Below are 13,390 nucleotides of genomic sequence, written 5' to 3' on the forward strand. Positions count from 1 at the left end.
GTAACTCACTGAAGTTAATGGAAGTGGCACCCAACTCAAAATGTGACTGTATTATCGCATGTACCGCTAATACTCGCTCACTGTTGGCTAAAAAGAGGCGAGAAAAGCCACTGTGAGGAATGTCACAGCACTGGCGAGTCCGGAATCTTTGAAAAATGTACATTGAGAATCTGCCTGGTGTTTTTGGAGTTTGCATGAGCAATGGAAAAGTAACCCAGAAATGGAAGTCGGATTTTAACGTAGTCTCTGTCTTTGCTGCTCAGTACAAAAAGGAGAGAACAGAAATCGCAATAATTAGAGAACAACAGAATGTACTTTGCAAATTGAGCTGTTTAGTGGTAATGTGATTCCCTTCTTAAGGACAAGCAGTTCCTCTGTTCTTTTACCTCTGAATCAGTGACCATCAAACAGTGTATATATATTGCAGTTATAAATCTTTGAAAAAAGACAATGCGAAGTCTTCATGCTCTGCAACTCAGTCTTGAATTACCTTATGCTTAGACGCGACACATCCATGATGGCATCAAAGGTTGACTACCCAAATTATTGCTTTTAACATTTTGCACACTTATGACAGTTACAAGATTGTCTTTTTTAATATTAGGTATTTTCCGCGCTATAATGTGCTTTGGAGTATAAGGTGCACCTTCAAGGAATGGACTATTTTAAAACAATTTTCATATATAGGGCGCCTCGCATTGTAAGGCGCATAGAATAGAAGCTACAATAGTGGCTGCGGTTGTGTTATGCATCCACTAGATGGAGCTACACTAAGGGGAATCCAATGCAATACAGCTATATTTATATAGAACTTTCTCCACTGCTGCAGCTTGACAGAACATTTAAAATACTACGTCCAAGAAATCAGAATGTCGAATCATATAAAAGGTACATCGGATTATAAGGCGCACTGTAGGCTTTTGAGAAAATTGAATGCTTTTAGGGGTGCCTTTATTGTGTGGAAAATACGGTATTTAGAACATTGTCTCAAGGGGAAAAAAAAACAATATGAGAAATTGAGACAAAGTGGAGGTTGATAGGAAATCCTTAAACAGATCATTTCAGAATTTAGAGGTTAGCTATTTATATTCAAATTCCAGCTCAAGTCAAAGTAAAGTCCTATTCAATAGCCGTGGATGAAACCGTGTATGTGCAGCTTTCTTGTGAAGTAACAACAAAGTGTGCACATTTTCAGTCTGTGATATGCTAAAAAGAATGAACTTCGCCCAAATCAAATGATGTTAAAATATATACATCCAGATTTGTCAGAAGCACTGGCAAGGATCTGACAACCTTTCAGCCTCTCTGGCATACGCTCACGATGACTAACAGCCTTCTAAGTCTCTCTGTGCTTCAGTGGGCCGAGCGGCCGAGCATGCACAGATTAAAAAGGTCCACTTAACCATTCGGTTTGTTTGACTGTTTGTGTGCACAGAGCAGAGGGTTTAAGGGCCTATAATGTCATTACTGATTCACAGTCACACACTTATTGGCTGAGAAGGTTACACTATGCTCAGGCAAGTCCAGGGAGACTCTTTCATGGAAATAAAATGCGTCTCATCCGAAGGTGAAATGAAGGACCCAATGTGCTCTGGTTCGTCTATTGGATCACCACCCCATTCAAGAGCTGAAATATGATATCATTTTTTGAGAGAGGCTGACCGCTAATATCCGTTCGTGTCACCTTAGATTCCCTATCAAATTTGAATGTAAAGGCTATAAGAGAAATGAAAAAAGAACTATGGGATTAGCATGCTATTAAAGACAACAATCCAAGAAATGCAAGAGAAGCAACCAAAATGACAGTTACAATCAGAAAGAGTGAATCGATGAAGTTAGTACAGTACCAGTAGCTCTACTTATGAACTTCTCTTCATACGAAATTTTCAAGTTATGAAACGCCTCAACAGGAAAATATTGCCTCTTGTTACGAAAGAAATTTTAAGATACGAAAGGTAAAAATATGAGTATGATAAGTATGGGCTGCTACTAACAGCTCAGAGTTTCCTGAACGCAACATACTTATAGCTACTCTGCCATTGGCTACTATTAACGAGCATCATCCTGGCACCCCATTGGCTAAGAGAAACCTCTACCGTATGTATCTACGTGTGTAGATTGATAGATAGGCGTCTATGCAGCATCCTCGCCATTCGCCTCTCAGGCCATGAGTCGTTCGGATAGTTTTACGGAAATATGAATCACCCAGAAAAAGTGTTCACCAGTCGGGCGATTGCTCACTATGCTGATGTTTGCCTTGGACATTTTCGAAAGATTGTTAAAAACAGACTAATGCAAATGTGCTTGGATCAATTCTTTACAAAACGCCATGCAAAAACCACTTCTGAGAGAGAACATAAACTAAAGAGGGCAAAAAACGATGAGGATGCAGTTAAAAGTGAAATGATCATCACTTGGAACGAATTAGGGCATTTACATGGAAAACGTGTCTCTACTTACAAATTGTTCTAGTTCAGAAATTTCTACCAGAACCAATTCAATTCATAAGTAGAGGTACCACTGTATTTAGAAGAGAAGCCAGTGACGTGGATGGGAGAAGGACTCCAAAAATGTGGATAGCAACAGTATTCCTACATTTGTTAACACATGCCATAAATATTTAAAGGCTTATGAGAGAGACAAATCACGAGGGAAACCAAAGAAAAATGAAATGATGGTGTCGGGATTTTAGAGGTCATACTGTATATCACTGCTGTTGTGTGACATCCATCCGTCACATATCCGAGCAAGACAATCACATTTTACCGCACATGATTGAGTGGTCAGGACAGAAGATTACGGCTTCATTTCTCATCTCAAGGACATGCACTACTCACTCTGTAGCACCGAAATGGTGGCCTGGGCCCGAATCCAGGTGTTGGCGGGGTTTTGCCGCAGGTCGTTTCGCCTGGGGTCATTGCTCGCTCGGCACTCGTAGGTCCCAGAGTCTTCCAGCGTGAGGCGCGTGGTGCCCAGAACGCTAACAGCGTTGGTGCCGTAGGCCGTGTTGATGGACACTCTGCGCTTGCGGGCTCCGTCCCACAGTTGCTTGAACGAGTCCGCTCGGTTGATTTCGGAATACCACCACTGGATCTCTGGGGTGGGGTTACCGCGTACTTCGCAGTCGAGCTCAAATGTGTCCCCGGTGAGCTTCGTCTCGGACATCGGCGACTTCACAAACCCAGCTGAAAACAAGAGGACGAGAATGTTAGAGCAGTAGATGGTGAGAAAACACCAATGGAGCGTAAAGGAAATTCAATGTAATTAGAGTACCGCTTGGAAAAATAGTTGACACGGAATCAACAGTGTCGCCGATGTTACATTGGTATTTCTCTGCTGTGCAATTGTACGGTTATTGTTTGTTTATTGTTTATTGTTTATTGAACATAAAACATATACAGTAATAATTTGACAGAAAATAAGGTAGATAAAAAAGTAAAAGAAAGAAATCAGTCTTCATTCAACACAGTTATTATGTTCAAGGGAGTAGGATGAAGTAAAAAAACTTATCTAGTCCTACCCCGTTATGTGTTTATATCTACTAAATCATTTTTATATCAATCAGAAAAGAAAAAGTAATAAGAAGTCTCCATTAAGGCTCATACTTTACCCTTAACCGTGATATTTTCACAACTTTTGGTTTGTATCGAGATTATATACATCCTCACCCTGGCACTCTTGTGTCAATTTTCTCTTGTATTCATAATGGATATTGCAATACCTTTCTCTATTTATCAACTTAGTTCTGATTTATCATTATATTTAATGTTTAGTATTTATCATTTTAACTCTGATTGGTGTAGGTTGTTTGTACTATTTTTTTGAATTTGTTTTTGAACTCAGCAAGCGATTTACTCATTTTTAGGTTCGTTTCGAGATTGTTCCACAGATTAACACCTTTGCTAGATACACTTCTTTGCTTGATGTTTGTTCTTGTTTTGAGTTTTTTGAATAAGTTGGTACCTCTTAATTCATAGTTGCTTTCTCGAATTTCAAAAAACTTCTGAATGTTTTGGCAGAGCAGGTTATTGTATTCCATTGGGACATTGAAGGTTTTTGAATATTTAAACGAGCCTGCACAGTTAAATTACAAATCAAGCACCTATTAACAGCACATTACAGAAAATGCCACACATTGGTGGGTGGGGAGGAATGTAAATACGACTAATCTCCTTTAATCCCGAGCAGATATTGCTCTGACAGAGAAAATGAGGTCAACCGACCTTCAGTTTGGATGAGCGGGACATTCAAGAGCGCATTTTGTTTTGTTTTGTTTTTCTCCCAAAATCCATTTGAGGAAAAGTCAAACCGCCATTACCGCTCCTACAGACCACTGAATGACTGACACTTTGGTATGCCATCAGCCGGTAGTATTCCACCGGGAACCACCTCACTGCCCCAAGGAAGCACTGCAGTATTGTTCATGAAGTGGGATCCCATCGGTGTCACCGCCAAAGCTACACATGTAGCAGTGTGTGTTTGGGTTTCCTTCACGCTCCAGTTCCACATCGGTAGTCAGCCCAACAACACACTGACAGCCCTAATGAACTTCATCTAATGACAAATCACCTGGACCACAGATACTCTTCTCAACCTCCCCCGAAGCCTGTCAGTTGTAAACAAAAGAAAGGGGGAAAAAAAAAGGAACAACCTCAAATTCACTTTGTCCTTGATCGGTAGAGGAAATTGGGACAAAGATGCTGTTGATCTGCTGGGTTTTTTTCCCCAAGTCACTCCAGATTTGTCCGAGCAGAAACTATTTCATAGTCTGACAACAAATTCATTTCGACTTTACAATTTTGTTTTTGTTTTTTTATAGTCTGATTCCTAGTCATTAGTCTGAGGCCATTTGTGAGCTATTTCCCAGAATCAAAAACATTTTTTTCTGTGAAAATTACATGAAGGATAATGGTCACAATTTTAGGACAAAATTAGCAACCTGAAAGTATAGTGGCAAAAGAATTTCTAAAACCCATTCCCAAGAAGAAACAGAGAGCCTTGTTAGGGTCATTTTTGGTCATTTCCAGAGATCCTATGATGCCAGACTTATTTGATTGCGCTCAAATTTCAACTACAAATACTTGATAGGATCTGCAATGCCAAATGGTGCATCACTGGAATTTTTGTCATTGCACGTCATGCACCGTGCCGGTGAAACGCCATAAAATACAGAACTCGGATAACTCAACCCCACAAGGTCAGACCTTGACCAAACGTCTTGCGTGTGATGAAGTTCCAGCCTTTAAGGGACTCATAGGCGCACCTCCTACTAACTATGAAGCAATAACTCCTTCTGATGCTCCCATTTACTTCGAACTCAGTCTGACGCACCTCCCGACTTTTTCGTGCCTCGAGGGAAAGGGGTTGCCGTTCATTGTTGCCTGCAGTTTGGATGTCTATCCATCCATCATTCCATCCATCCTTTTTTTCTTCCATTTGAACTGGAGTCTTTCCCAAATGACTTTGGGCGAGACTTTGACGATTAGAATCGGCATCGACTGACTGTGAGGCAGATAGGGTTGCCGCTAGGCAACCGTGCTGCAGAGTTCACTCATTTTTACTTTTTTTTTTTTTTTACTGTCACTCTGCTTTAGTGGATGTGAAATGCAGTCTCCCCCAAACTTGTGATCTCTGTCATTTGGCAAGTTCACTCGAACAGAATGTCAGAAGTCCAGCCAAAAAAAAAAAATCACGTACTTAACAAAACATGATTTTTTTTGGTAACCATAGTAACAGTTCAGTTGCCGAAAACATGCTCATGACTCACAGCCAGATGGATATGAATTTGATAAAAGGAGGGCAGAAATTGTGAGCGGAATTTGGCAGGAATTTAAATCAAACAAAATAAACAACAACAAAAAAAACAACGATGTGTCGGAGCGTATTCGGCACTCACAATGCCAGCTTCGAAGCGCGATGCCTCCAGTTCCGATTAGCATTTGTTCCTTTTCTCTGCAAACATCTGCTTCCATCAAGCTCACAACATAATTCCGGAGGGTGAAACCAAGTCTAATACGCCTACACTCATAAAAGCAGAATTTCAATTTGACACATTTATTGTGACATTCTTTACTACGATGGTATGCGTGCGAGGCGTTGAGCAACTCCGCTTGTGGTAAAGGGTAGCCATAATAATAACGAAAAATTAATGCAGTAAAAAGCCAATCAAATGCTGTTCGGGGTGACAACCCAAGGAAGAGGTTAGCCGGGCGTAATTTGTATTCAGCAGGGGGAAAATTAACCCACAGAACAAACTACAGACAACGCTCAACAAATGAGCAAGTGCAATTACAGCGGCATGCTAACATCGAGGAGCTGGCGCTCATTCAACCATCCATTCTCATTTCAAAGTCATATGGGAAGAAGAATGCAGCTACAGATGAACTCTGCTACTTTGTTAGATAAGATAAGATAAGATAAGATAAGATAAGATAAGATAAGATAAGATATCCTTTATTTGTCCCACACTGGGGAAATTTACAGCCTCCAGCAGCAAGAATGTATGTAGAAAGAAGAAAGGAGAAAGGGGAAAAAAAACAACAAACATCTTTCAATTAAATACAATATGAACACAATGGATAAATCTCAGTACTATTTACAATTTTCCTTCACATACTTTAATTATTATTATTATTATGATTGTTATTTTTTATTCATTCATCAGCCTGACAGCAGTCGGTAGGAACGAGCGTCGGTATCTCTCCTTCTTGCAGCGCGGGTGTAACAGTCTCTGGCTGAAGGAGCTACCAAGTGCTGTCAGGGCGGGCTGGAGGGGGTGGGAGGGACTGGCCATCATAGCTTTTAGCTAATGTTTAATGTTTAGCATCCTTCTGTTGCCCACCTCCTCCAGAGTGTCAAGGGAGCAACCCAGGACAGAACTGGCCTTCCTGACCAGTCGCTTCAGTCTCTTTCTGTCCCGGGCTGAGATGCTGCCTGACCAGCAGACAATGCCATAATGGATGGCCGAGGCCACCACCGAGTTATAGAACGTCTTAAGGAGTGACCCCTGAACCCCAAAAGACCTCAGTTTCCTGAGTAGGAAGAGACGGCTCTGTCCTTTCCTAATCAGGGTGTCCGTGTTTGTAGACCAGTCCAGTTTGTCGTTCAGAAGAACACCAAGGTACTTGTAGGAGGTCACCCTCTCTATGTCCATACCCTGGACCTTCATCGGTGCTGGTGAGGACTTTTAGAAAAGCTAGCTTAGTTCCTCTCAAATAATTTGCGCTGTGCCCTGTTTTCAACGAGATGGTTCACATCGCAGACTTTCGTGCATTGTGTTCGGTCTAGATAACCACCTAATGTCCTGTTCCGATTCTGATTCACAGTCATTATGTCTTGATCGGTGACCAGTCCATGCGACGATATTGCTGACTTTCATGAAGCTTGCGCAGGTTTCATTTTCGTGAAATAAAAGGTCATCGATTGACTGATTCGCATCAAGTCTGAGTTTATATAATCCTAACCAGACAAAATGGAGCATTTTCACTGGAGCGGCATTTTCAGCGGAGTATTTGCATTTCAATATCAGGACTATCACTGAGTTGTTTCCGGATATAATAGGAGGTATTCTTTGCTTAAAAGTTGTTTTAGGTTTTTTTTTAGAGTTGCAGTCGGCTTACAAAGAATCTCAGCAGCAGTGAGGGAGAGGCTCAATGTTCGGCAGCAAGCAGTAGTGCAAAAAAAAAAAAAAATTCAAAGTTGTTTAAGCATTAAAGCGTTACTCCACTGATGTCGGTATAAAAGAGAGCTCCCCTGAGAGGCAACATCAAGCCGCACACAAGCGCCGTGCAGCCTGAGAGTGAGTCAGCTGCCTGCCTACAACCTGGATCCCCATCTGCACTCCCACAAGGCAGACAGCGAGCGCAGCGAGTAGGAAAACCCCCCAAGGACCGCTGAACTGGTCACATGCAAGAAGGTACTGTGGTGTGTGTGTGTGTGGTGAAGTGGTAGTGGGAGCATGTGCAGATACGCTGCAGCATGGTCTTCAAACAGATTTTGCTCTTTTACCAGACACGAGAGCTGCTGGTATTGTGACTGACTTGTTTTAGGAGCTTTCTTTCTTTATTTTCATCAAGCAATGAAATATTTTCTCCTGTAAATCAGGCATGGGCAACTTAATTGATGGAGGGTGTCAACAATTTTTCATCAGTTCATCAGTTTTCCACAAAGGACCATGCACTACCAAACCGGATATATTCCCTTCGTACATTTCTCAAACAAAGCATTTGAAACAGAACCACATACTGCGATTCCACCACCCCCACCCAAGTTTAAAGGGCTTGCATCAAAATTAGCATCCAAGGATAGCGCGAAACCCCTGAGCAGCAAACCAACATTAAGTGCAAGAACTCCTTTGGGGCATTTATTTATTTTTTCACAAAAATCAACCCCCAACAAATTTGAAGATTACTGAGGTACTCGGTTTGTCCCTGTCATTCTCCCCCCAAAATATCAGGCCTACTCCCGTTGCATAGTAGGTCAGTATAAGTCCTGGTGCAAGAGTGACTAAATCATGTCTGCCATCTAGTGGTGTATGGTGATACTGCAATTATAAAACAGAACACCACTTCATTTTTTTTGTCAACCCAAAAGAAGACACTGATAAACTTAGAATACACTCCACGGAAAATTGTGGTTTCTTGCTGCTCTTTTTAAAAAGGTATATTGATTAGTATATCATTTTTAAAAAACGTTATTGCACTTTGATATGAGGCTATAGATTTGATATCAATTTGATGTGTATCTGATGCGGCTGCTCAGGTCCCCGTCGTGCGACCTACGTGTCATCAAAAGCCAAACATGCACTCCAAGCGGACAGGGGGGAGTTCGTGGCAGACGACAACAGAAACATTCATTCATTCATTCATCTTCCGTACCGCTTGATCCTCACTAGGGTCGCGGGGGGTGCTGGAGCCCATCCCAGCCGTCTCCGGGCAGTAGGCGGGGGACACCCTGAATCGGTTGCCAGCCAATCGCAGGGCGACAACAGAAACAGTGTTCATTTTATATTTTAATGTAGTTTTATCCCACTTGGAACATAAAGCATAAAGTGGACATTTGTGGTGATGGTAATAATTCAGCCAAACAGACAGCGCAACAATGAGGTCACGTCCTCTTTAGTAAACGTCTCCATGAATTGAGAGGATCGAGGGATATATACCGGTATATACCGGTATATATATATATATATATATATATATATATATATACAGTATATATTGCCCAAAATATTTTTGCCTCCTCCCGTCTCATTCCTCTCTCAATCCAACTTCAACACGTGGCGTTATTTTTTGCATGCATGCGGGTCACTTCACGGATGCTTTCCATTCATATTAGAAGTCACATTTGTTTTTGTCATATATTCACCAAGCAAAACTCTGAAACGGGAATCAGGCCCTGCAGTGTGAACGTAGCCAATGAAGCAGTGCAATTAGACAACATCTATATTTTACCCTTGAGATGACTTGGCTCGGTGGTCCAGAGATCATCAGCGTGGTCAGTGTTTGCTTTTGACACCGCTGGCAACCACTACCATGACCGTACACCTTACGTAATGTCAAGGTGGGGGGAGTTATATGACACAATGTGGCCGTTATTTGCAAATTCAAGTCAAACTGCTCCCCCGGCGGTCTCGTTTGAATCACAGCAGCACGGCAACAGTTTAATAAGATGTAAATCCCAGCAACCCTTGCTGGGTTGGCACGCTCTAATCCGGCCCTGTAATCACAACCGCCAAACATGGCCTTTTATTATGTTTTAGAGGTCAAAAGGAGGCAGAGTCAAACGATTCGAGGCAAAACTGATTTCACATGAGCCGATGTTTGTAACCCTAACGGATAGCTCGTTACGAACCTTGATGCTCTTGCTAAACTTGACATCATTATACTATGATGTAGCCTCTTCTCTCTAACCTGACACCTTGTACATTATCTCTAAAAAAAATAATAATAATAAATCACCAAATAATAGCGGGACATCTGTCCACTACACTTACTGATAATAAAATATGCAAGGCAAACAGCAATGCCGTGGTGCCTTGAAGGCTGAACCGGTCTGAAGTCTTTTAGCATGAGCGGATGTGTCCACCTCATGATAGCGTGAGATAATTACCTGTTCGCCATGTGCATGACTGAGCGAAAATGTTGCTTCTCTTTATCCATGTTTAGGATGGCAGGTTTCTACTTGCTGTTTTTGTTATTTGTAGATTTATATTTACAGTATATATATGGACTGGGGCGGCCTGGTAGTCCAGTGGTTAGCACGTCGGCTTCACAGTGCAGAGGTACCGGGTTCGATTCCAGCTCCGGCCTCCCCGTGTGGAGTTTGCATGTTCTCCCCGGGCCTGCGTGGGTTTTCTCCGGGTGCTCCGGTTTCCTCCCACATTCCAAAAATGTGCATGGCAGGCTGATTGAACACTCTAAATTGTCCCCAGGTGTGAGTGTGAGTGCGAATGGCTGTTCGTCTCTGTGTGCCCTGCGATTGGCTGGCAACCGATTCAGGGTGTCCCCCGCCTACTGCCCGGAGACAGCTGGGATAGGCTCCAGCACCCCCCGCGACCCAAGTGAGGATCAAGCGGTTAGAATGATGAATATGGACTGGTTCGCACGTTCACCTCACAGATGCAGAGGTTGTGAGTTCAAATCCGAGGCCTTGTGTGGAGTTTGCATGCTCTTCCCGTGCCTGCGTGGGTTTTCTCAAAGATGGTTTCCTCCCACATTCCAAAAAGGTAACTTGATTTTATATACTGTGCGTGTGAATATAATCCCTGCTTATTTTACACAGTTGTACGTTCACGTCTGCCGGTTGTGTGTTTTTGCATTCACTGCGCATCCATATCAAATTTCACACAGAGCAAGACCGACTGGGTCGAAGCGCTGGCTCGAGGCCCGCAGTATATTTTCCAGATTCACAAATGGACCTTTTGTCCAGAGCGCGGACAAGAAACACGATAATGGACAAGTCGCTCCTTTGTCTCATAGTTCTATTGATTGGATCGGATGCAGCTTTATAACGCTCGTCTTAAAATGGCAAACCCCGCCTCTCTTGATTGCAGCGCTTGGCGGAAATAAAGAGGAACAAAAGGGCCACTTATTGGCAAAATAGCACTTATTATACTCGGGTGCTTAGTGCAGTGCTTGTGGGCGCAGCCTTCTTGCTCGTGTCTTTGTGTAATAATATCAAGAACAAAAGTTGGCAGGGAAACTGCTTCAAAGATTAGGACAAAACAAACTGTTCATATTTAGACTTCTATTTTCGCGATGGTAAGAATTAAAAGTGAATTTGTGATACCGTCATCAAATTTCAGTCAACGTTGAAGTCATATTTTAACATCTAAGTGTAATTCAAGTGCAAAAAGAAGCTAAATATTGCATCGCGTCGTCTCACAGCCTTTGTGGCTGGCAGCTGAATCACAGTCCGTGGTGAGGCGGCTGCAGCTGTGAACAAGGAGGCCATCCATTAAGTGTTAATGGATTCACTTTCACAAAAGGACCTTAAACCCACGTTGGCGTGCCGCGGTGGTAAAAATAGAAACGGGGCAGAATGGCCGGGAGGGGGGCATGGGGGAACAAGATTGCACTCATATCTGTCGCAGGAACTCGACCGACCACTTCACTTCTCCCCCTATGGTGAGGAGCAAAATAGCTACGGATTCCCCCTGCGACCCACTCCCCCCCACACTCCACAAAAAAACGTGATTACATCTGCTCTTATCATTATTAGTCTCTGCGTGTCACAACCTGAAGGCTGTAATACCACTGGAAATCCAACATTACATAAGGAGCCACGCATCACTTGGCCCCCAATCTGAACTATGTTGAGGAATTACACAGCTTTCGAATCCCACCCCACACCCCTCCACCAAAAAATAACAGCTGACCTGTATCATTCCATAGACTTTCCTGAAATAACCCCAAAAAATTATTTGGGCACTAACTCAACAAAAGAAAAACCTCTCCAGATATATCCAGTGTTATTGGATGTAAGATTTTCCACATTGCCAAGACTCATGGCACCAGACACCCCCCCCCCCTCCAAAAAAAAAGTAAAAAATTAAAGAGTGAAATCTCTGGGCTGCAATTTTGTTATTAAACCTTTATGACTTATTTTCTCAATCGTCCACTCAGCTACATTGTCATCCTATTTTCTGTCCTGCCTTATTTGTTTGAAATGGGTCAAATTCAACCCCCTCAAAAGTAGGACAGTGCAGGTTTGTGTCAACGCTTCTCAGCCCGCCCTCAACAATCACACGGTGGGTGTCTGATTATCACCCAGAAAAGACGAGGTGAGGTACTGGCTTTAAGTTTAAGTATGCACAATAATTCCCTCCCCTGCATTTGTTGTTTGTACTTATTTTTTTTCTCATGAAAAATATTTCTTGCTCATCACTCTGACGTACTGTAAATAAATTTGAGGTTGCATAAGAAATGAGGAGCTATTACACAAGATCCGTCTCAAAGGCAAAACTTGCGAAAACAAAACAGCGTTGCTGAACTGAAATATTTGGAAAGGGGTCTCAAAGTTGAAATTAGAGATAACAACTCAACTGAAATGTATTCACAGAGCAATTTCAAAACAACTACCTGCTGCATACGAAGTACTGTACATAAAGTAAAAATCAGACATAAGAAAACGATGACATTTCTGCTAAATTGACCTCAGGTACTCAAATTTTCAGAATCACAGTTTCCTCATTTACCTACTGATGATGCAGCATCAGGAGCAAGTGCGCATTCATTATCTTGCTCAAGGACAGTTCGACAAGGTCGCAATGGCCAGGGATTGAACGCCCACCTTCAGGGTTGGGAGACGACCACTCACTGAGCCATGCTGCCTCCAGTTCAAATTTGCTAAAGTGAATCTTAAAATGAACCCTACAGGGAGGCCAGAATTGGAGTTATGTGCTCCCTCTTACACGCTCCAGTCAGGAGGTAAGCGGCAACAATTTGGACCAACAGGAGACGCTTGAAGAGAGGACTGGCTAATTGCAAAATAAAATGCTTTACAGCTTTACAGATGTAACGAAGGCATTGATTACTGTTTCTGAGTTCTGCTGCGAAAGGAAGGGCTTTATCTGAGGCAACTGCCAAAGGGACCAAACATGATAATCTTTCTGTTGTCTTTTCATAGACGTTTCAAGTAGTTTAGTGCCAGCTAAGCTTTGATTTCCTCAAGACAGAACAAAAGTGGCCTTTAGGGGAAAGCATCAATTTTGCTCAGCGGGACATAGATCCGACTGCCCTCCATATAGCAACAAAAAAGAAATACCATGCTTCCTTGAGATGGAAACCAGGGGCTACATATCCAATGAAAACAGGAAACCATCCGAAAATGTTTCTCCGAGTCAAAGTTAGTGAAAAATAAAAAATAGTGCACTTGATGTTTTCCCACT

At 42.4% G+C, this 13,390-nt stretch overlaps 1 protein-coding gene across 4 annotated transcripts in view; it reads right to left on the bottom strand.

Moving 5' to 3' along the window:
* nptnb (neuroplastin b) overlaps positions 1-13,390 on the bottom strand; it is a 32,806-nt gene that overhangs the window by 17,217 nt on the left and 2,199 nt on the right. For all 4 annotated transcript variants that reach the window (XR_007962224.1, XR_007962223.1, XM_052064243.1 and 1 more), the window contains exon 2: positions 2,838-3,185. Coding sequence is in view for 2 of the 4 variants with exons in the window: in XM_052064243.1 (XP_051920203.1) it covers positions 2,838-3,185 (348 nt within the window). In the remaining 2 variants the exon portion in view is untranslated. The remainder of the gene's footprint in view (positions 1-2,837; positions 3,186-13,390) is intronic.

This window comes from Hippocampus zosterae, chromosome 4 (assembly GCF_025434085.1).
Source record: "Hippocampus zosterae strain Florida chromosome 4, ASM2543408v3, whole genome shotgun sequence".
Taxonomy (NCBI): domain Eukaryota; kingdom Metazoa; phylum Chordata; class Actinopteri; order Syngnathiformes; family Syngnathidae; genus Hippocampus; species Hippocampus zosterae.